We start from the raw sequence: 22,062 nt of genomic DNA, 5'->3' as shown, positions 1-22,062 counted from the left end.
CAATAAGAGAGAGAACACACTGATCAAGAACACAGGCTGATACAATAAGAATCAGCTCATATTAATGTGTACCTCAAATCCATAAAGAGTTACAGAACGCAAATTTGTACATGTTATGTAGGATATTATGAATATATATATATATATATATTGAGGCAGTGTAAATGAAATATTGTACTCTTTCAGCTTTTAAATGTTGCTGCAAAATTTCGGGAGCTCTACAGGTTTTATTAAATACTCTTTTATGGCTTGCATATGTCTGTACCAGAGCCTTCTTTCCTCTTTTATTTTATTTATTTTTTTTTTCTTTCCTAGGTGAAAACCAAAGAAACATGTTACGAAGAAACCCAGATACATCACCCAAAAGAATAAATTAGTAGAAATGATGAGAGTAAAAGACACTGTATCCTTAAATTATATTTGAATTAACATTTTTGTTCAATCTACTTTTAAAAAAATCACAGTGATTTCTCTAATTTTTACTTTAAACTTGCCATTGGGTCATTCCATTTTAAAATTCCAAAGAATGTGTTTAACTAACGATACAGAGAGATTAAAGGACTCCATAGTTAGTTTGAATCGGAAGTTAAAAGGTATCATATGTTAATTTTAGTTCCTTTCTTGAAGACGGACAAAAATGTTAAACTAAGATATAATTCAGGGACTATGGTGTTTTTTACTTTTGTAATGTACTTGGTCACCCTGATTTGTAATGAATTGCAGGTTTCGTTTTCTATGTTTTTATGATTTGTATGAATTAAGCAGAACTTTTAGGTTGTTGAACTCTCTACTTTGGTTTTCTAGCCTATTACTGGAGATCCATTTTAGGTTTTGATGTCTTCTTGAAGGCAAGTAACCTAATTTCATTAAAAATGGGCATAAATTGCAAAGGGCCAAGCCTAAATACAGAGGATTTTTGTAGTCTTCTACAGAGATGGAGCTCTGACTCTCCAACCACAAATTCTCAGACCAACAGTTGTACAACATGCGCTGCCAAGTCACTGACAGAATCTCTATTTTGAGAGTACTGCTTCTTCCTGTGAATCAGGATTGTACTCCTGGAACAGAGAATGAAACAAATAACAAACGAAAAATCACATAGAAGCAATTATATGCATAGAGATATCTCCAGACTAGTAAAAATGAACAGTGAACATGCTGTGTTCGTCTTTGGACAATAGATTTCAGGTTGCCACTGCATTCACATAGGTTATGTTATAGATAATAGCAGTCCAGATAAAAAATTTCACCTGTCAGTCTCTTCATAAATATACAACTTAGTGCCTTAAATCAAGGCACAATATATAATTCAACTAAATTAGAAGCTAGTCAAATGTGCAGTGCGGTTGTGAACCCTAATCATATATTTTACAAAGATGATAGCAAGAGAACTACAAAGCATATCAACTCCCTTTCTTTCACAAGATAGCAAACATATTGGTGCTTTCTTTCTACACACCAAAAAAGTTTTTTGGTTGTTGTGCATAGTAAGATATTCAAGTTGATATAAAAATCACAGGGAAGCTCCAATTAATGCATCAGAAGCTGGAAGTTATCATCATCAGTTACAAGATCATAATCATACCCAACACTGTTGGCACGGCTATGGAACTCGTCCATCTCATGTTCAGGAACCTGGATTCCAACCAGCACATTTGCACCGGTTTCACCCTGTTTGAAAGAAAATCCACAAATGTTAATATGGCTTGCACTTCAGGTAAAATGCCTCAAGACAATTGAAATGTCAATAGGTTTAAAGCCAACCTGCCCACGGTAATGGAACAAACTAATGTTCCAACGAGGACTGAAGGTGTCCAAGAACTTCATGAGAGCCCCAGGTCTTTCTGGGAAAACAAAATGACAAAGAACCTCATTTTGAACATTCAATCTACCGCCCATCTGTAAGAGGTACATAACAAACTAGCGTTACAATCAAAATTTAACTATGCAAACAAAATTTTACATAGGCTCAGTTTACTAATTTTGCAAGAATAAATGCATTTAATGGAACTTCAGAGTAGAGATTCAGCATGCCTCCTCTTACACCACAAATGCACACGCTTAATGCAATGTTAAAGAAATTTTAGTCTACACACTATAATTGTTCTCCAATTATTATTTGGGGAAGGAAAGAGGTTGCTTTAGGCTGGGGGCAAGGGTGGATTAAAACTATTTGACTAGGAATCAGGATGGAAAGGAAGAAGAGAAAGCAGGAGGTTGTTTCAAATATTATGGTTCATAAAATCAAAGATAATTTGCTGTAATAAGGTATAATATATTCAGAAATAGTACACATGGAAAAAAAAAAATGAGCATCGACCATCCAAGAGTCAGCTCGTAGTCATGCTATATGTCACACCTAAGCAGTCTACAGAAGAAATAATTCAGTAAAATATATTTACCAAATAACGCAGGTGATCTTTGACCAAGTCACTTGATGTAAGATTGTAAGTTCTCAGTTGAGAAGACTCCATCCGTTGCTGTAATGCTTCAATTTCAGAAACTGTATGAAGGCCAACACTGCACAAAAACATCACAAAGAGTTAAGGGCTGTTGCTTTTACTATCAAATAGCAAACTAATAACAATACTCGAAATTATTTAGAAGAAACAGAATATTTTATTTTATAGTAATCGTTTTTTTGTTCATAGTATAATGCTTTGATATGTCTACAAAATGAACAAGGTTTTCTAGTAACTCATGAATCCAATAAACTAACCTGTACAGAACAACAGCCTCCTTTTCGGAATTACATCTGTATTTGAACTCGGTGATATTCATGGGTCCCACCTGCCACCCAAATCATTTTTAGCACAGAATAAAACAATTACCCCACAAGAAGGTTATTAAAGTTATGAAGACAAACCAGTTCACAAAAACGTTTGAACATCCCAGGCTCCTCTGGCATAACAGTTGCAAGCACAGCCTCCTGTTGCCTACCAACATTGGCAAGTTCAGTCACAACCCTCAGTTTATCAAAGTTCATATTTGCGCCACTGGTTATTGCCACAACATTTTTGCCCTGAAGGCCATAATATTTGCAGTATGCTTCAGCTCCAGCAAGGGCAAGAGCACCTGCTGGCTCTAAAATGCTTCTTTTCTCCTCGAACATGTCCTGCAACACATGAAATATGTTCTCTATCGATTCAATTCTTTTGTGCCAGCTTTTATGGTTAACACTGTTCTATAGAGGACTAAAATTTCCAGATATGTCTCAGTAAATTAAGGTAAGTTGAATGCAAGACGGGAAGTCAAGGCAAAGAGAATCCCAATTCCACAATCCATTATTCACCAGCATAAATGAGGGGAATTAGGAATAGAAAGAAATGTATCAGGAGTAGAAATTCCTGAGGGGATCGAAATTGATCAAATGGCTTACTATCCCTTTCATTTTTTCAAATAAACACATATGCCTTTTTTTTCATATGCTGAACAATAAACTTTGTTGTCATTTTTAAATAATAATAACCTCATAAAAAATTATTTTGAAAATCATATTGATTTATAAATTTTATCTGTGGTAAAAGATAAAAAACAAATTAGAGGAAAATAAACCTAAAAAAATAATGTGAGAGAAGAAAACAAAAGTCAAAGTCATTGGGAATTAAATTTTTTTTTTTATATATAATTTTCATGTATTTTCATTGAATAAATCAAATCATAGTAAAATTATTGCTTATGTTTATTTTGGATTTTTTCAATGATTCCATATTCCATTCCTCCCCCGTTGCTATAACCAAACAAAGGAATGAAATCAAAATTCCCACTCCATGCTGCATATCAATTATAGGAATTGGAATTTCTATTTTTATTTTAATTCCATTCATTTCTCTATTTTATTCCTTACTCCACCCCGTGCACTAAATGTAGCCTGAGAGTCGTGCAAACCTTGGAACTAGAATGAAGCCTTACCTTTATAGAGGCGCAAATTGCATCACGGCTTACAAGAACCACGCCATCTATCGATTCCTTGCACAAACGGAAAGTTTCTTCACCAACCTCTTTAACAGCCACACCATCAGCAAAACCTCCAACGTGGTCCAACATCACTCTCTCACCATGATGTAGGGACAATGCCATTGCATTTGCATCAGAGGGTTCCACCCCAATGATTTTTACCTGCATTTGTTTATCAAGTTAATGGTATTCATAAATACAAAAATCCTAGAACCCATGAAACTTCTCCCAGAATCAATATGCGTAGAAAAGTACAGTGCCCACATAATTTACAACATACTTATGCATTTTGAACAATTCAAAAATAACACAGTAAATGAAAATTCTAGCGTAATCACCAACAGACCTCAGGATTAACCCTCTTTACATAGGCAGCAATACCAGCTACTAGTCCACCCCCGCCAATAGGCACAAATATCGCATGTAGTGGGGCTTGCATCTGACGCACAATTTCCATCCCAACAGTTCCCTGTCCCATGATAACATCGGGATGATCAAAAGGAGGTATGAATGTTCGATCCTCCTCTTTGGCCCTCTTTTTTGCATACGCTTGTGCTTCATCATAAGAATCCCCAACTAGAACAACAGTAGCACCCAACCTCTCAACAGATTGCCACTGTGAGAGGGGAAAAAGTCCAATTCAATTAATGGAATCATTATAGAAGGATAAAAATGCAATTGAAAGAAGTGTACCTTGATTTCAGGAGTAGTTACAGGCATAGCAATCACTGCATTGCAGCCTAGTCTCTTGGCAGCTAATGCAACACCTTGAGCATGGTTTCCAGCTGATGAGCAGATAACCCCTCTTTCCAACTGTTCCTTTGGAATTTTTGCCATCATATTATAAGCTCCACGCAACTTAAATGAAAATACCTGAGAACCAGATTATGGAAACAAACAGTAGAAGAACTTATCAGCAAATGCATATTTCCCCACTCAAATGTCAAACAGCAATCCCATCCCACATAAAATGCATGAAAAGTACAGATTGATTCTAATGCAACCAGCATATGAAGGCAGCTTATTTTCTAAAATTAAGAACAAATCTGAAAATTTAACCTCACATTGTGCCACTAATTGAGCACATTTCCAATCAGAAAAGGAATTTTGAAGTAAGAAAGTGAAATACAAGTTCATAAGCAAGAGCAATACAAATTTAAAAAAGAAAAAAAAATCCATGTAGAGCACACCAAATGCTATCACCACTGAAATTAATCACCGGAAAACAGCTAAATAAGACACTCTAGTTCAGTAGAAAATTTTAGAATGACATACGAAATATAGTCGTCAAAAGATTGTCTCAAGACAAAAGCTCCCATCCAACAATGATCAAGGATCATTCAACTTAGGCAAAACTTGCAGACAGGGAAAAAAAAAAAACAGCATCCTTCCAATAACTGCCAAAAACCCAAAAAGAGAAAGTTTATCACATTTCAAGAAGTAACTCAATAAACTATACTCAAAATTGCAACAACAAGAACAAATATTTCATATTATTTCAAGAAGTAACTAAATAAACTATAATCAAAATTGCAACAACAAGAACAAATATTTCATATTTGTCTTCCCAAAAACAAAAGAATCAATTCAAAATACATTGAGCTACAAACACCTAAACAAAACCAAAAAAGAAAGAGAGAGAGAGAGAGAGAGAGAGAAAGAGAGAGAGAGAGAAGTCACAAAACTAGAAACAAATAGAAAAAGATGGAAGCTTTACCGGCTGTAAGTCCTCTCTCTTAAGCCAAACCTTAACCCCCAATCTTTCTGAAAGCTTAGGAGCGAACTGCAAAGGAGATTCAATCGCCACGTCATAAACCTTAGACGACAATATACTGGTCAAATATCCCATAGCATTTATTATGTCATTAGTCACATCCTGAACTGTACGGTCCGGCACAGCTCCGAGGTAACCAGACGGATACTGGAGAGAATTGGGAGAAACTTTCTTCAAAGGAGAGGAAACAGTAGAGGCGGCAGAGGTCGGGGATGGCCGTGCTGGCGATGGTGTAGTAGGCATTGGAGGAGGGACCTCTGCCGTATGTTTGGAGATAGCGGCATTGATGAACGACTTAAATGGATTCCTGTGAGATCGAGAGAGTGTTTGTGGAGCCAATTCGAACCGGTGGTTTGGACGGAGGATTGGCGATTGCGACGGCGTTAGGCGGAGAGCCTCCATTTCGTTATGGAAAAAGAAAGAAGTGAGAGAAATGGAGGCTTTTGTTTCTGTAACTATTTTTAAGAATTCAAAGTTAGTCAGCTGCCAATACGAAAAAATAAAAGGGCCGTTTTGGGCTTTATATTGTTTGGTTTGGGGTTTGAGTGTTACTTATCTTTAAGTGTTATGACAATATTTATTTTTTTATTTAATTTTTGTCTATTTCTATTAAAACTATTTTTTTATTAGTTCACAGTTCACACGTCCAATACGCCAAATTAACGTTACAGTTTATATATTGGAAATATCTATCTCTTAATTTACTAAATTGGTAAAAACTCTTATAATAAAAGTAACTCCAACGCGAAAATTTTCATTTTCAAATTGATATAATTGCCGGTAATAATTAAAAAAGAATTTATATTTTTTTATATAAATTAAGAAAATTTATTTAATACTCCATTTAATAATAAATTTTACTTATATGTTTCTAATAATTATACTCTTAAAATAGAAAACGACCTATAATTTGAGATATATTGTAATACCCCGAATTTTTATTTTCAAAACTTTTGAATTTTCATTAAATCAAAAATCAAGATTTATGATAATATGGGCTGTTAAGACCGAGTAATTCTAATTGAGCCCAAAGTTTTACGAATTGGGCCCAAGCCCAAAAATATATTATTTAGAATTTTCGTTTGGGTAATACTTAAAATTTCGATGAAAAATAAAAAATGGAACACTAATTGTTAATCGAAAAAAAAATGTGTCTATATATATGTAACTACTATATAAATTAATCAGCCTAAAATTAAATATCTTTGTTATTAATATTTTATGAATAAATTGAGAAAATATTACGGAACTGAACAAAATAATCAAATAAATTGAACCGGACCCAAAAATCAAATTAATTTTTCGAAAACCAGATGAAAAATCCATAAATCAATTGAAAAACCAAGCTAAAACCATGATTTAAATCAAACCAGACTTGAATCGACCCAAACCCCATCCACCAATTAGAAAATTCTAGAAAAAAAAAAAAGAAAGAAAAGAGAAACGAGAAGAGAGACTCAGTGGTCTCTCTCTCTCGCTCTCCTCTCTCAACAATCCCCCTCCCCTTTTCTTCTCGTTCTCCGACCACCGGCAGTCAAATTCGGCAAATAGATACTCTAAAAATATCTACTCGTCGCAAGGAGTTCTATTTAAACTTTGGTTTGCGCAATTTGAGCCCGGATTGAGAGAAATCTCAACCGAAACATTTAGCACCGTTGCAACAACTTCTCCAGCGATTTCCCATCGTTTCCGATGACTTGAGGCGTCGAGGTAGGTGTTGATCGACTCCTCTCTTCTTCCTCTTTCATTTGGTGGCCTCCTCGTCGACTGTAATAGCCGGCATCGGAAAACCCAAAATGGGTATCACCGAACCTTTCCGGTCAATTTTCGGCCAAATAGTTCACACCCACCTTGATTTGAATACATATTAGTGATCCTCTCATCGAAACGAATAAAATGATATATTGTTTGTTAATTTTGGTGAAGATTTGAATTTTTCGACCACCGTGCACGGCGGCGGCGGCGGTCCGTCGACCGGCCGGCGAGGCTCCGGCGAGGACTTCAAAGGCAGAATGTTCTCCTCTTCGCGCGGATCACGGAAATCAAATTCGATTTTCGATCGGTACACTCTAAAGCTTAATTTGCAATTTTTGAATAAATCCCGAGATAATTAATTAATAAATTTAATTAAGTAGTTAAATAAATTAAATTGGATATTGTTAAATATATTCCATGAATATTAATTATAACTATAAGATCAGTATTGAAATATCAAAGAAGCTTTAAGCTGGCTGGAAGGAAAAGGATGGAGCAAATTAGTTGTCGAAAGTGACAACTTGATGGTGATAAATGCACTAAATGACAAGTCTTATTTGGATGGTACTGTATTTGGTGATATTATCAATTCTATTTGTCAGATTTCTTCACGGATTAGATGTGAAGTTAAGTTTAGGCACATTTATCGTTTGTCAAACGAGGTTGCTCATGGGCTTGCCCAAGCATCTAGAACATTGTCGAATGTGGGGGAGTGGTCACATGATTTCCCTCCCTTTGTAATATCTATTTTAAGTTTGGATGATTAATATATTCCAGCTTTCTTCAAAAAAAATAAATAAATTTCTAGCTAATAATATTGTAAGTAAAATTTAGAAATTTTATTAGTAAGTAAATAGTTATAGAATAATTAATTATAATGAGAATTTAATTTGATTAAGAATATGCCCGATGAATAGACTATGAATTGAATGAAAGAATGAATGATGGTTATGGCGGACGAAATGAGTTAATGTGAATTGACCGATGGATGGGCTATGTGTTGACATGTGGATTATGTAAAATTTGGCTAGTCCAGTTTGTAAAGGAAATGCTGCCGAATTTTCAGTAAAGCACTTAATAAAGACTTAAATTAATCATATTCTTAATAAGTAGTGACGATTAAAATTTTAGGTATTAAGAAATATTATACAATATTATAATTATCATTAAACAATATTCCTCACCGAATAATTAGAGATTTTATCTAAAGGTTATAAATTAGAATAGTTATTTATATAAATGAGAGAACTCAGATATATATGCATATATATAACAAGTGAATTAAATGACCGGTAACCAAAATAAATAAATGAATGTGAAATATAATTGTTTGAATTAAAATTCTTATTTAGAATTTTCTTGTTTATTTTAAAGGTTTATAGAATACCAAAATGCGAGGACAAAAGCTGGAAGCATGTGGCTAAAAAGGCAGTCCTTTTAAAGGACAATAAAGAACTGTGAGTAGTGTTAGATAACTAGTATCATCCGCCTGCATTCATGCATTCACGGCTAAATGTTATCATGCATTATTTTGTTGAATTGCCATATTATGATGCACTGTTTGTTGATATTAAAAATTGTTTGATTACTTGTGCTATGAATATACTGTGCCTTGTTTGTGTGGAATTGGGATGACGTGGACCACCATGGATTTGTGAGGATGGTCTGTGATATGGATCCTGAATATGATATGATATGGAATTTGACCGTTGGCCGGAAAAATGGGAGATCGGCGCCCCCGTGTGCACCTGATGATATGGATTATATGGAAAATCACAGGATGGCTTCTTGTTGTTGCGCACCTGATAATCTAGATTTGATTGTAGCCCGCAAGGTGGCCTCCTGTTGTGAGCACTTGATGATCTAGATTGGATGGAGACCACCGGGTTGCCTCCTGTTGGTATGGAAAAGAAAAGAGAGAATGGAAAAACAATGAGAGGACTGGTCAGTGAGGATTAGACCAGTTGGCCGTATGGGGGATCGGCTCCCTGGTGCACATGTATGAGAGGGCGAGCCATGTGTGAGGACGGCTCGTTGGGGATTCAGGTGGTGCCATTGACTAATTTCCACGTGATGTGATTAAATGAAGGTGATAATAACTGTGATTGCTGTTGTATTGTCATTTGTGTGACATTGCATGATCATAAAATTATTCGGTGACTAATAAAATATTTCAGCATTTGTGTGATTGTGTGGGGTGAGAGGGTTATCTAACCCTACTCATTGAGTTTGGCGCTCACCCCTGCCTACCTATTTTTTTTTCCAGGTAATAGAAAGGAAGGAAACCCCTATTGTAACACCCCTTCCCGGTCCACCCGTAAACCCGAATAAACCGAGTCGAGACGTTACAAACTGGTTGACTTTATGTTCTGACATGCTGAAATCATAATGTATGTTGAATATAATAGCTTGCTGATGTTATATACAAAAATAATGTAATTTAATTTACAAAACATGATACTAGTTTACAAAATGAAATGGGCCCAACTGAGTGCCCTGTACATGCCATAAAAAGGGTAGACAAAGATACACATTAAAATGAGTAGCTACCCTGAAGACTGAGTCTTCTACAGATGAACTGCAGCAGTTGTAAGCTGACTCTCTACTGACCAAACTCAGAACCTGCGAGTTAAACAGGTAACTCGCTGAGCAAATAAAGCTCAGTGGATATCTCAACATATAAAGAAACAATTAAGCACATACATGTATAGAAAGAACCATGTAAACACATATGGCACATATAAGCACACCCATCATGATACTTTCATGATACCTTGATTATCTTTTGTACTATTTGTAATACTATATACTTCATGAAATGTTATGTCAAGATATCTGTATGGCTCCATAAGGTTATAGTGAAACCGAAGTGATAAGAAAAACTGTATGAAACTGGATGAATACTGTATGCTTGGCTGCTATGGCCCATATATAATCATATCCACTCAACGGCCTGTAGCCGGAGTATCAAACTGTATGAGGTGCAGATCTGCTATCCTATGTCGCGACATAGCCTTATCTACATGGTTCTACCTAACCTCAATGGAGCATAATGTTGGTATGTCAATAAGATAACACAACATCATATAAATAGGTCATAACTAATTCATGTTCTAATGTATATTTGATGTATATTTGATTTCACATCATTTGCATGCTTGCATGTTGTTTTGATACATGTTCTAATGTTGTATTTGATGTTAAAATGATTGGAGGCATATAAGTGAAGCAAAGAAATACAATTGCATTGAAAAAGAAGTCCAAAAGTGCATGAAAACACAAGTCGCGAGCGCGCCTTGCAAGGTCGCGAGCGCGTAATGCACTAGATGAGAGACAGTGAGTTATCGGGCACAAGTCGCGAGCGCGTACTTAAAAGTCGCGAGCGCGAGAAGTGCCAAATGAGAGACAGTGAGTTCCCAGGCCAAATTCGCGAGCGCGCGATGAAGGTCGCGAGCGCTTACAGGCCAAGGGCCAAGTACGCGAGCGCGCACTTCAAAGTCGCGAGCGCGAGATGTGCCAAATGAAAGTCAGAGAGTTTGCGTGCACAAGTCGCGAGCGCGTAGTTCAAATTCGCGAGCGCGAGAAGGCAACGCGAACTCATCATGCAATTCGCGCGCGCGCTTCCAGCCTGCACTGTCTGTACTCTTTTGGTCATATCTCTCAATATACAACTCCGATTTGGATGATTCAAAAACCCATGTAAAGCTAACACATAAAGGAACAAATAACTCTTATATGACACTTCCTAATTCCATCATTAAATGGGGTCAAATTCAAGATGAAGTTACTGGTAAAATTTCCAGCAAAACCTGTTTCAACATAAACTCAATATTCACTTCATTTGTTCAATACCTCCCCTGTTTTCCCCTGTTTTCTCACCATTACTAGTCCTCCCACTCAACATAAAGCAATATGTCTCATTAGCAACACACCACACAATTTCTCATGCAAAGAAAATGGTAAATAACAAGAGATATCAAACCTTTACTCCAAAAGCTTGAGCTCCTCTTTAGCTTCTTTTTTCTACACTCTTTGAACTCCCTTCACCTATAAATAAGAATTCTTATGAATTCTAAAATAATAACACCAAATGATTCAATTATGAACTTCAAGAAGGTTTACTTACTTGGATAAAAGAGAAGTTGAAGTTAAGGCTTGACTACCATTAAAATTGAAAGTAAGGTGGAAGAGGAAAGGAAGAAGATGAAGATAAACATGAAAATGGGAAAGTGAAATGGGTATTACGGGTAAGCTCTAAAAGATCCATGACTTTGTGTGTAAAAGTTCTAAATGGTACCTCAATTGTTAACAGGTGACTACTAAAGACCCAAGCTGTATGTTTTAGTGCAAATAAATCCTAACCTTTATACTTTGATCTTTTTCTCTCACTCAAGTAACTCCACTTATAACCCATTCTACCCCAACCGGGTTTGGTTCAACTCGACTCAACTCGACTACTCGACTCTATGCTAAGACTCGACTCGGTAGGATGTCACACCTATGGAGTGGAAACACTTATTATAAAAGACTGTTAATGATAGAAATAACGATGTGAATGTAAAGGTAGAGTTCCGCAATTGTATTCCAGTTGGGCTGTAAATAAATAATAAAAGTCCATATTAAATATATGAACTGTATTTTTGGATGCATATGTATAATAAGTTAATGGGCCTGAATCCATAATTATGAATAGAATGTGAAATTTAAATAAGTTAGGCTTACTACGGGCTTCGGGGGCCTTAAGCCCACCCAGGTCCTAGTGCCGGTCCGGCCCACGGAAATGGGTCGTGACATATATGGAAAAGAATAGAGGAAGTATTAGCTATTTTTATTTGTGTTTGGGTGAGTTTAAGAATAATTTTCTTACTCAGTTTGTTTATATATTTAATATTAGTTCTTTAACTTTAAACATATAACATACAAAATTTATTAAAATGAATAGTATATTTATCAACACATCAGTTTAATAAATCATATTTTGGTTTTTAATTAAAATAAAATTATAAAAATTAGTATGTCCCTCATCATAGATTTCAGATACCGGTGATTTACACAAAAATATATATATATATATATATATATATATATATATATATATATATATATATATATATATATATATATATATGTACAAAAATTAAGAACAACTATATTTCTACTATTAATAGTGCTTGGTGTATAACGTTTATAAATAAGCGAATTATAAAACGTTATTCTTTTTAACGTTTGATGAAGCATGTGTTCGGTAATAACTTTTTAAATAGATTTTAGCGTTTCGCTGTACTTTATAATGTTTAGTAAAATGATGTTCAAACTAGTTTTTAAAGATTAAAGTAGTGTTTTGTAAAAAATTAACTTTTGTAATGTAATATTTAGCTTTTAGCGTTATATGAAAAACTATTCAAAATAGCTAACAACTAAAATGCTAATAGCTAATTTTACTTAGCAGACTGAAAATGATAATTAAGAAATTAGATAGTTAACAGCTACAAACGAACAGACCCAATGTACGTAGTTAATATGCACTAATTGTTGTGGGGTCCCTTTGACATATGGGACCCACACACATTTGAAAAGAAAAAAAAAATAAAACAACACGTTTCTATTGTTGATCAAAGAAAAAAAAAAGAAGAGATTCAAACGTTGGGACCCACACACGTTTAAATGAAGAAAATAGGAAGGAAAAATGGACGCGTGATTAACGCATCCATTTGGTGGATGCGTTAACGACGCGTCCCCTTCTCCTATAAATAGGATAAGGATTTTCCTAAACTATGTACAAAAACAAAATAGAAGAGGAATACACAATTGAGTGTAGAAAATTTTAGGAAAAAGTTCTTAAAATTGGGAAAGAGAAAAAATAGTGAGGATTGTAATTTTTGGGGTATTTTTGGGAAACAATTGCAGTACCACTATTTTTGTAATCTCTTTTGTACCTACTATTTTTAGTAGAAGATTATTTGGAGTTTTTGTCCCGTGGACATAGCCCATAACAGTTGAAGGGTGAATCACGTAAATCTCGATGTTCTTATTTTTCATCTGGTATTTACGGTAATTATTTAATTTTTACCGTTGTTATTTCTGGTGGATTCGATCGTCAATATCCAATACAGAATTATTGGAGGTATATGTGGTAATAGTAATTTTATTTTACTTTTACCACCGGTATTTTTCCACGGGCTCCACTCGAGATCAGTTAGAATCCCAACAACTGGTATCAGAGCCTTTGGTTGGTAAATTCCGTCAATTTTGTACAAAGTTACTATTCACATGAATAGTGAATTTCGTGAATAGTAAATTTTTGTCAGATACAGAATTCGACATAGCTAATGACGGGGCAATGATCAAATTGACGAATTCGAATTATTCAATGTGAAAATCCAGAATGGAGGACTACCTCAATTGCAAAGATCTGTACGATCTAATTGAAGGTGACGGTGCAAAACCGGAAGAAATGAAACAAAAGCAGTGGGAGAAATTAAAAAAGCAGACATTGGGTACAATACGCCGATGGATAGATGCTAGCCTGTACAATCACGTGAGAAATGAAAAAGATTTCCACGTTCTCTAGAAGAAATTAGAGAATATGTACGAGGTACAAATGCTCAAGGAAAAGTCTTCATGATTCGTAAAGTCATGAACTTGAAGCTGTCAGAGGGACGATCAATTACACAACACCTAAACGATTTTGAAGGACTCGTAATTGAGTTAGAAGTTAGCAGTATGTCCTTAGATGACGAGATGCAAGCATGCCTACTGTTGGGATCTCTACCGGATAGTTTGGATACTCTTGTGGTATCATTGAGTAACTCAGCTCCAAATGGTGCGATAACAATGTCTATAGTAAAGAATAGATTATTCAATGAAGAACTACAAAGAAGAGATGTTGCTAGTACCAGTTCACAAGCCCTTGTCACAGAGAATAGGGGCCGGAGCAAGAGTAGAGGTCGAGGGCATGTAAAGTCAAGTGGTAGAACCAAGTCCAGAGAGATGAGAAAATGTTACCATTGCGGTAAGGAGGGTCATCTCAAAAGAAATTGTTATTTACTCAAACAGGAGCATGCAAATCGAAGACAGGAGAATGACAGAAATACATCTGCTACAGTCTTAGGAGAAGATGGTGAGGTGACTTTAGTCACTCATGATGCAGATTGCTGTCATGTTGGAGATGCAGATATCGAGCGAATAGTAGACTCTGGTGCTTCATACCACTGTGTTCCAAAAAGGTAATATTTTTTCACTTATAAAGCAGGAGATTTTAGCGCTATTAAAATGGAAAATAATAGTGTCTCGCAAGTGGTGGGAATCGGTGATATCTGCATAAAGACAAGTGTCGGGTGCACATTAACACTTAAAAATGTAAGACATATTTCCGATCTTCTGTTGAACCTGTTGTCTGTGAGTGTACTGGAGAAGGAAGGCTATCACCATCATACAGGTGACGGTAATTGAAAACTCACCAAAGGGTCTTTGGTGGTGGCGAGAGGAAAATTATGTTGCTCGTTGTATAAGACGCACGCAATAATATGCGCGGGACAACTGAATACAGTGGTAGATGATGCTTCACCACATTTGTGGCATAAGCGGCTAACGCACGTTAGTGAGAAAGGGTTGAATATGTTGGCTAAGAAGTCCCTCATAAATTAGCCAAAGGTAAAATAAACCCTTGTGATCATTGTTTATTTGGGAAGCAACATCGTGTCTCATTTTTGAAAAGCTTTAGACGGAGAGACAACAAGTTGGAGTTTGTACACTCTGACGTATGTGGTCCCATGGAGGTAGAATCACTTGGAGGAAGTAAATATTTTCTAACCTTCATTGATGATTTCTCACGAAAAACATGGATATATTTGTTACGCACAAAAGACCAAGTATTCAAGCACTTTCAGTAATTCCATGCGATGGTGGAAAGGGACACTGGAGTGGCATTGAAGTGTTTGCGCACGGATAATGGTGGTGAGTATATCTCTAAGGAGTTTAGATATTATTGTAGTCAGCACAGTATCAGGCATGAAAAGACAATTCCCGGTACGCCTCAACACAACGGCGTTGCTGAACAGATGAATCGCACCATTGTTGAGAGAGTCAGATCCATGCTCAAAATGACCAACTTACCTAAGCCATTTTGGGGAGAAGCTGTCAATACTACTATTTACCTAATCAACTGACTACCTTCAGCACCTCTGGATTTTGATATCCCGGAGAAGGTCTAAATAGGTAGAAATATTTCATACTCTCATCTGAGGGTATTGGCTGCAAGGCATTTATGCATGTTCCAAAGGAGCAAAGATCAAAGCTTGGTGACAAGTCAATTCCTTGCACTTTTGTTGGTTATGGAGACGAAGAGTTTGGCTATAGGTTGTGGGACCCAGTGAAAAAGAAAATTGTCCGGAGCCGAGACGTAGTATTCCAAGAGAATGAGATCGTGGCAGATACAACTTGTGAAGAATCCACAAGTGATGGTGTTGTTGACATTACACCATGAAGCATTCCTACAGATGATGCCACAGGAGGAGGAATGCCAGAATCAGAACGAGAAGAAGAAGAGCCAGTCATAGGGGATCAAGAGACAATTGTAGATGATAACAGTGATGCAGACGGTGTTTGAACAGGGGGAGCTAGAGAACCCCATTCCACCAGAAGGAGTTGAACCTCAGTTAAGAAGGTCAACTAGAGAATGCCAACCATCTACAAGGTATCCTAGTTCTGATTACATTTTGATTACTGATGAGGGGGAGCCAGAGAGCTTCCAAGATGTGCAATCTTGCAAAGATAAAGATTGTTGGACAAAGGCCATGCAAAAAGAGATGAATTTTTTGAAAAGAATGACACATATGAGTTGGTGAAACTTCCAAAAGGGAAGAGAACACTCAAGAACAAATGGGTGTACAAACTGAAGAAAGATGATGGCAACCTAGTGAGATACAAAGCTCAATTGGTTGTCAAAGGCTTTACTCAAAAGAAAGGTATTGACTTTGATGAGATTTTTTCACCAGTTGTGAAAATGAGTTCTATTCGAGTTGTGCTAGGTCTAGTAGCCAGTTTGAATCTTGAGTTGGAGCAGCTTGATGTAAAGACTGCATTCTTGCATGGAGATCTAGAGGAAGAAATCTATATGGAACAACCAGAAGGTTTCAAGGTCAAGGGAAAAAAAGGATATGGTTTGTCGCTTGAAGAAGAGCTTGTACGGGTTGAAACAAGCACCGCGATAATGGTATAAAAGTTTGATTCTTTCATGGTGAATCAAGGATACAAAAGGATAGATGCAGATCCTTGTGTATATGTCCAGAAATTCGCTGATGGTAAATTTATCATCCTTCTCTTATATGTTGATGATATGCTAATCGTTGGATCAGATGCACACATGATTAGCAAGTTAAAGAGTGATTTGTCAAAAGCATTTGACATGAAGGATTTGGGATCGACAAGGCGAATTCTCGGAATGGAGATTATTCGAGACAGAAAGTCCTGCAGGTTATGGTTATCACAGAAAAAATGTATTGAACGAGTTCTAGAGAGGTTCAATATGAAGAATGCTAAACCAATAAGCACTCCGCTTGCCGCTCACTTCAAGTTGAGTAAGAAATCATACCCATCAACGGATAAAGAAAAATGAGATATGTCAAATGTTTCATATTTTTCAGCGGTCGGAAGTTTGATGTACGCAATGTGTGTGTCAAAGCGACAAGAACGGAGAGTTCCACCATGTAGTCGGAAGGGGGAGAATTGTTGTGGGGTCCCTCCGACATGTGGGACCCACATACATTTGAAAAAAAATAATAAAACAACACGTTTTTATTGTTGGTCAAAGAAAAAAAAAGAAGAGATTCAAACGTGTGAGACCCACACATGTTTGAATGAAGAAAATAGGAAGGAAAAATGGACGCATGATTAATGCATCCATTCGGTTAGGAGAAGGATATTCCTAAACTATGTACAAAAACAAAATAGAAGAGGAACACACAATTGAATGTAGAAAATTTTAGGAAAAGGTTCCCAAAATTGGGAAAGAGAGAAAATAGTGAGGATTGTAATTTTTGGGGTGTTTTGGAAAACACTTAAAGTACCACTATTTTTGTAATCTCTTTTGTACCTACTATTTTTAGTAGAAGAATTATTCGGAGTTTTTGTCCCGTGGACATAGCCCATAACACTTGTAGGGTGAACTACGTAAATCTCGGTGTTCTTATTTTTCATCTGGTATTTACGGTAATTATTTAATTTTTACCGTGGTTATTATTTCTGGTGGATTCGGTCGTTAATATCCAATACAAAATTATTGGAGGTATATGTGGTAATAATAATTTTTGTTTTACTTTTACCACCGGTATTTTTTCGCGGGCCCCACTCGAAATCAGTTAGAATCCCAACACTAAATAATGGTCCTCATCCTCCACCTTGGTAGAGCTTAGGTTGTTGTCTCTCCTCGCCGTTGTTGGGGCAGTTTTTGATGTGAATCAGAAAATGACCCGTTTAAGTTTGCCTTCATATGAATTCCAATGTTATTTGCATGTGCGTGGACGTGAAACATTCGGTTTGACCGAATTGTAAATGGAACCAAATACTACTCCGCCCTACAAGTGCAAGGATTAGTCAGGTTCGATCGAGCTTGCATATGCTATGTCTAAGTTCAAATCCAACCGGGTACTACGGTCCAAATAGGCCACAATGTTTTTGCCCTAGACCCGGATCCGGCCCGTCATAATAAAAAATTATCCTAACAAAATATGTAAAGTGAGACAAAAAAATCGAGACTCGAGAGTCACATTGTATTATTTTTTTGTGATTAGAGTGCTAATCCTTTGCAATTAAAAATAGTAAAATTCTGTTGTGTTCAGAATTTTTGAATTTAATATTTCACTTCTGTACTTTGCAGTCAATAACTAACAATTATTGATAAATAAATAATTAATTGTATATTTGTACTTGATGTTCACATTATTATTTATCAATCAAAATATATTCTTTTGGAGTTGCAAGTGCATCACATGTGTGGTCTCAACATTAATTAAAATATTTTTGAAAATAAATATTATCTATTGTTACTTTAATCTGATTAAGTGATTAAAATAAATATTTTCTAGGTCTGTTATTATTATTGTTCTTTTTTTTTTTTTCTTTTGTCTTTCTGAGCTCAGATGTGGGTAGATTAGCCTGTTTGCTTGGGTGTAGTTTTACTCAGGTTTGATAATTTTTTTTCTATCTCTATTCTTTTTTGAATAAAATTAATATTCCAATCGCTGATTAAAAAAATGATTAAATATTGAGTTAATTACAAAAATTAGATTTACCTTGATATACAAAATTTATATTTTTCAATATCAATAATTTCAATCCATGTAACACCATTGATGAAAAATACAACTTAAATTAAAAGAAATAAAGTGTTGAATAAATATTAAAATTTAGAGACAAAAGTAATAATTTTTAAGTAAATAGCGAAATGTAAATTATTAAAAATATAATATTTAAAATTATTTTAATTGTATTGCTGAAAAAATTAAATTCCTAATTTGGTGACTTGCCTTATTCCACAAAAATTTTATCACGTGCATCACGTGAACAAAAACAAATTAATAGCTTAAGTCTATTATGGAAAAAAAAGAAAAACAAGTGAGGTGAATGCATCTGCCTATTCAGTATTAACAAATTCAGTGAAAGAGACGAAGGAATAAATTATTGATAGCTACTATTAAATTATTTTCCTAAAAATGTTTGATTCTTTGTTGAATATACGACAACAGCCACCACCACCCACTCAATTGTTTATTGAACTCTAAATCAAAAAGACAATTTTAACCTCTCCATACTAATTAAAATAAGTAATTTATGTTTTCAAAATTCAATTCACAATTGTAAAAATAATGAAAATCAAGTAATTCTTCTGAATATGTTCCTTTTTACCACAACCCACCCATAGGTGGACTTTCTTTTCTTTTTCTTTTTTAAGATAAATATTGAAATTAATATTAAATACACAATTTTTTTAATATTTATATGTCGTTTATAAATATTAAAAAGTATTGAGTGGATTTTATATAATTAAGAGTGAGTAAATTTCAGTAAAAATGTAAAAAGTTAAACTGAACTGATCTAATTCGATTTAGTTTAATTTATAGATGATCAATTCAATTTTAATTTTTAACAAAGGGGATTGAATTTTGTTTTTACTCGGTTCAACTATTACTGGCTCGGAAAATAAGTTCAAAATTGATTTTATTTCAAATTTAATAATCAAAATCAAACTGAACTAGTTAACTTTTTAATTCTATATTATATATGCTATTCAGTTTGGTTTGCTTTTGTCTAAAATTTATTTGGTCAGAGATGGTTCAATTCATTTTGATTCAATCAACCCGAACACTCACCCTTGTATATAATTTCATTTTGGTTAAATTCATTTCACCTTTGACTTTAGAATTAAATCAAATTTAAGATGAAAAAAATGAGTTAAACATTAATTCAAATTACTCTTCTTTAAGGAGTTTGATTGAGTTTGATTTCCTTACCTAACATAGAAATAATAGAATGTTTTATATACATGAAATTTCATTTTTCCTCCGCTTTTTTTTTTTTCTCTAATTTCATATATATTTATATTATTATTACCGATATTGTAAACACTAAATCCTTATTTAGAAGAACCAAATTTTTATGTTTGAAACCAAAAAAAAAAAAGTTCACTTCTATGAATTTTTAATTCTACATATTTTGAACGTAAATAAACGTGAAATTTCTAAATGAATTTAATTCAAAATATTTATAAAAAAAAATTACCATTTTCTTCATACCCTTCTATTTTATGATTAAAATTTATATTTAATATAAAGTTTAAAATAAAATAATATTTGACCCACATAGTTTTGGTACTGTATATTTATTGTTTTGTATAAGATAAATATAATCAATATTTTATTATTTATTCTTATAAATTATTATGTCAAGGGTATTTCAATAAATAAAAATAAATAAAATTTTAATTCCAAGTTTTTCAAATATAATTAAATTAACATAAACGCACTAAATAAGAAAAATTCATTTCTAAATTAATTTATTAATACTAATAGATCAGAAAGATTAATTTCCTTTAATCTAGAAACGTGAAATGCTTCACTTGACATAGAAATACTACATTAATTAATTTTATGTATAAGAATAGAATTTCACTTTTTTTCCTCTAATTTCATATATACATAAAATTAATATTCCTCACATTATAAACACTAAAACAATATTTAGCAACCAGAAATTTCCTACCTATCATGCAAGGCAACCTATTGTTAAAATGCTTATGCAAAACGTGGAGTTGCTTACCTGACACGCAAGCAATCTACCAATTACAATAGCATGCATGCGTGGGAAAAGCTGACTCTTTCTTTTTCTCAGGAATTCAGTGGCGGAAGTATTAAAAATATACAGGGAGAGCGAAAAAAAAATTCAAATTAAAAAAGTTTATTAGTTTATAAATAAAAAGTAACATTTTCTATATTTTTATAAAGTAAATTTTAGAAAATTTTTAAAATTAGGGGAACGGAGGCCGTTGCTCCACACCCCTAGTAAATTTTAAAACATTTGTAAATTATCTTATTGTAAAAATTATCTTGTTAGAAATAAGCAATTGGTGTTATTTTTTATACATAACCATGTATTTTACAAAGGCTTTAAAGCTCAATATCGAGTCATGTACATAAAATAGTGTTAAATGGAAAAAAAAATTCAATATAAACAAATAAATGTTCAGGACTTGGGGGCCAAATTTTGTAAAGTTTCTAAGACTTCATACTTTCCTAATTTTAATTTTAAATCTTTTAAATCAAATAAATTTACCCAACTCCTATTAATGGTAAAGTAATGGACTTAACTCCTTTCTCAAAAAAAAAAAAAAAAAAAAAAAAAAAAAAAAAAAAAAAAAAAAAAAAAAAAGAAGAAAATGTTGGACTTAAGTCAAAGTCCAATATCCATCCAATTCGGCCCATTTCGAAAAATGGGCCTAAGTTCTCCATATGATAATTCTATTTGCTTGGGCTTGCATAGGCTCTTAAATTTGGCCCATTCAAGTTCAAGAATAGTAGAATACGATCCAACGTGTAAGTAATTGGACATTTGACGTGAAATCATTCTTGACCATCTCATATAAATATGAGACAATATTGTTTCATATAATTCAATTCAATCCCATTGGGCCTTCCTATGAATTTTTTTTTTAAAAAAAAAATCACTCATTAATTTTTATTGCTAATAATTTTTATATGATCAAACAATTTCATGGACACTTATATATATATATATATATATATATATAAGATTCATTATTATGCTATTACTCTATTAAATTTAATGTTCAATGAGGCGACTCATATTAATAATATTCTTTCTTTAGGCATAAGGAAAAGAAACAAGAGAAAAATTTGACTTGAAGGCTAATCTATGGGCTTGGTCTACAGATTAATCTATGGACAAGGTATATTTGATTTGAAAATATTAACATAATATTGCGTTGTCTGAAGGGAACCATCATCATTTCAAAGCAGCTTAATTCCACCAAAAAAAGAATTAGATTCCAAATTCCATGATAA

At 34.1% G+C, this 22,062-nt stretch overlaps 1 protein-coding gene and 1 long non-coding RNA gene across 2 annotated transcripts; one reads left to right on the top strand and one right to left on the bottom strand.

Annotated features, from left to right (window-relative positions):
- Positions 1–1,182: 1,182 nt before the first annotated feature.
- OMR1 (L-O-methylthreonine resistant 1) lies at positions 1,183–6,234 on the bottom strand. The gene is made up of 9 exons (XM_012227134.3): positions 5,675–6,234; positions 4,651–4,830; positions 4,304–4,573; positions 3,913–4,119; positions 2,867–3,115; positions 2,720–2,790; positions 2,403–2,520; positions 1,765–1,899; positions 1,183–1,671 (listed from the first exon to the last, which is right to left on the bottom strand). The coding sequence occupies exons 1-9, from the start codon at positions 6,131–6,133 to the stop codon at positions 1,531–1,533; spliced, it is 1,830 nt and encodes a 609-aa protein (XP_012082524.1). The 5' UTR covers positions 6,134–6,234; the 3' UTR covers positions 1,183–1,530.
- Positions 6,235–7,181: 947 nt separating this feature from the next.
- Positions 7,182–10,332, top strand: LOC149498005 (uncharacterized). The gene is made up of 4 exons (XR_016319456.1): positions 7,182–7,441; positions 7,658–7,793; positions 8,861–8,943; positions 9,753–10,332. It is a non-coding gene; the product is annotated as an uncharacterized LOC149498005 (long non-coding RNA).
- Positions 10,333–22,062: the final 11,730 nt, after the last annotated feature.

The sequence above is a fragment of the Jatropha curcas genome, chromosome 2, assembly GCF_041381405.1.
Source record: "Jatropha curcas cultivar XTBG-Jc1 chromosome 2, XTBG_Jcur_1.0, whole genome shotgun sequence".
NCBI classification, from domain to species: Eukaryota; Viridiplantae; Streptophyta; class Magnoliopsida; order Malpighiales; family Euphorbiaceae; genus Jatropha; species Jatropha curcas.
This window is presented reverse-complemented; position numbering and strand designations above follow the sequence as displayed.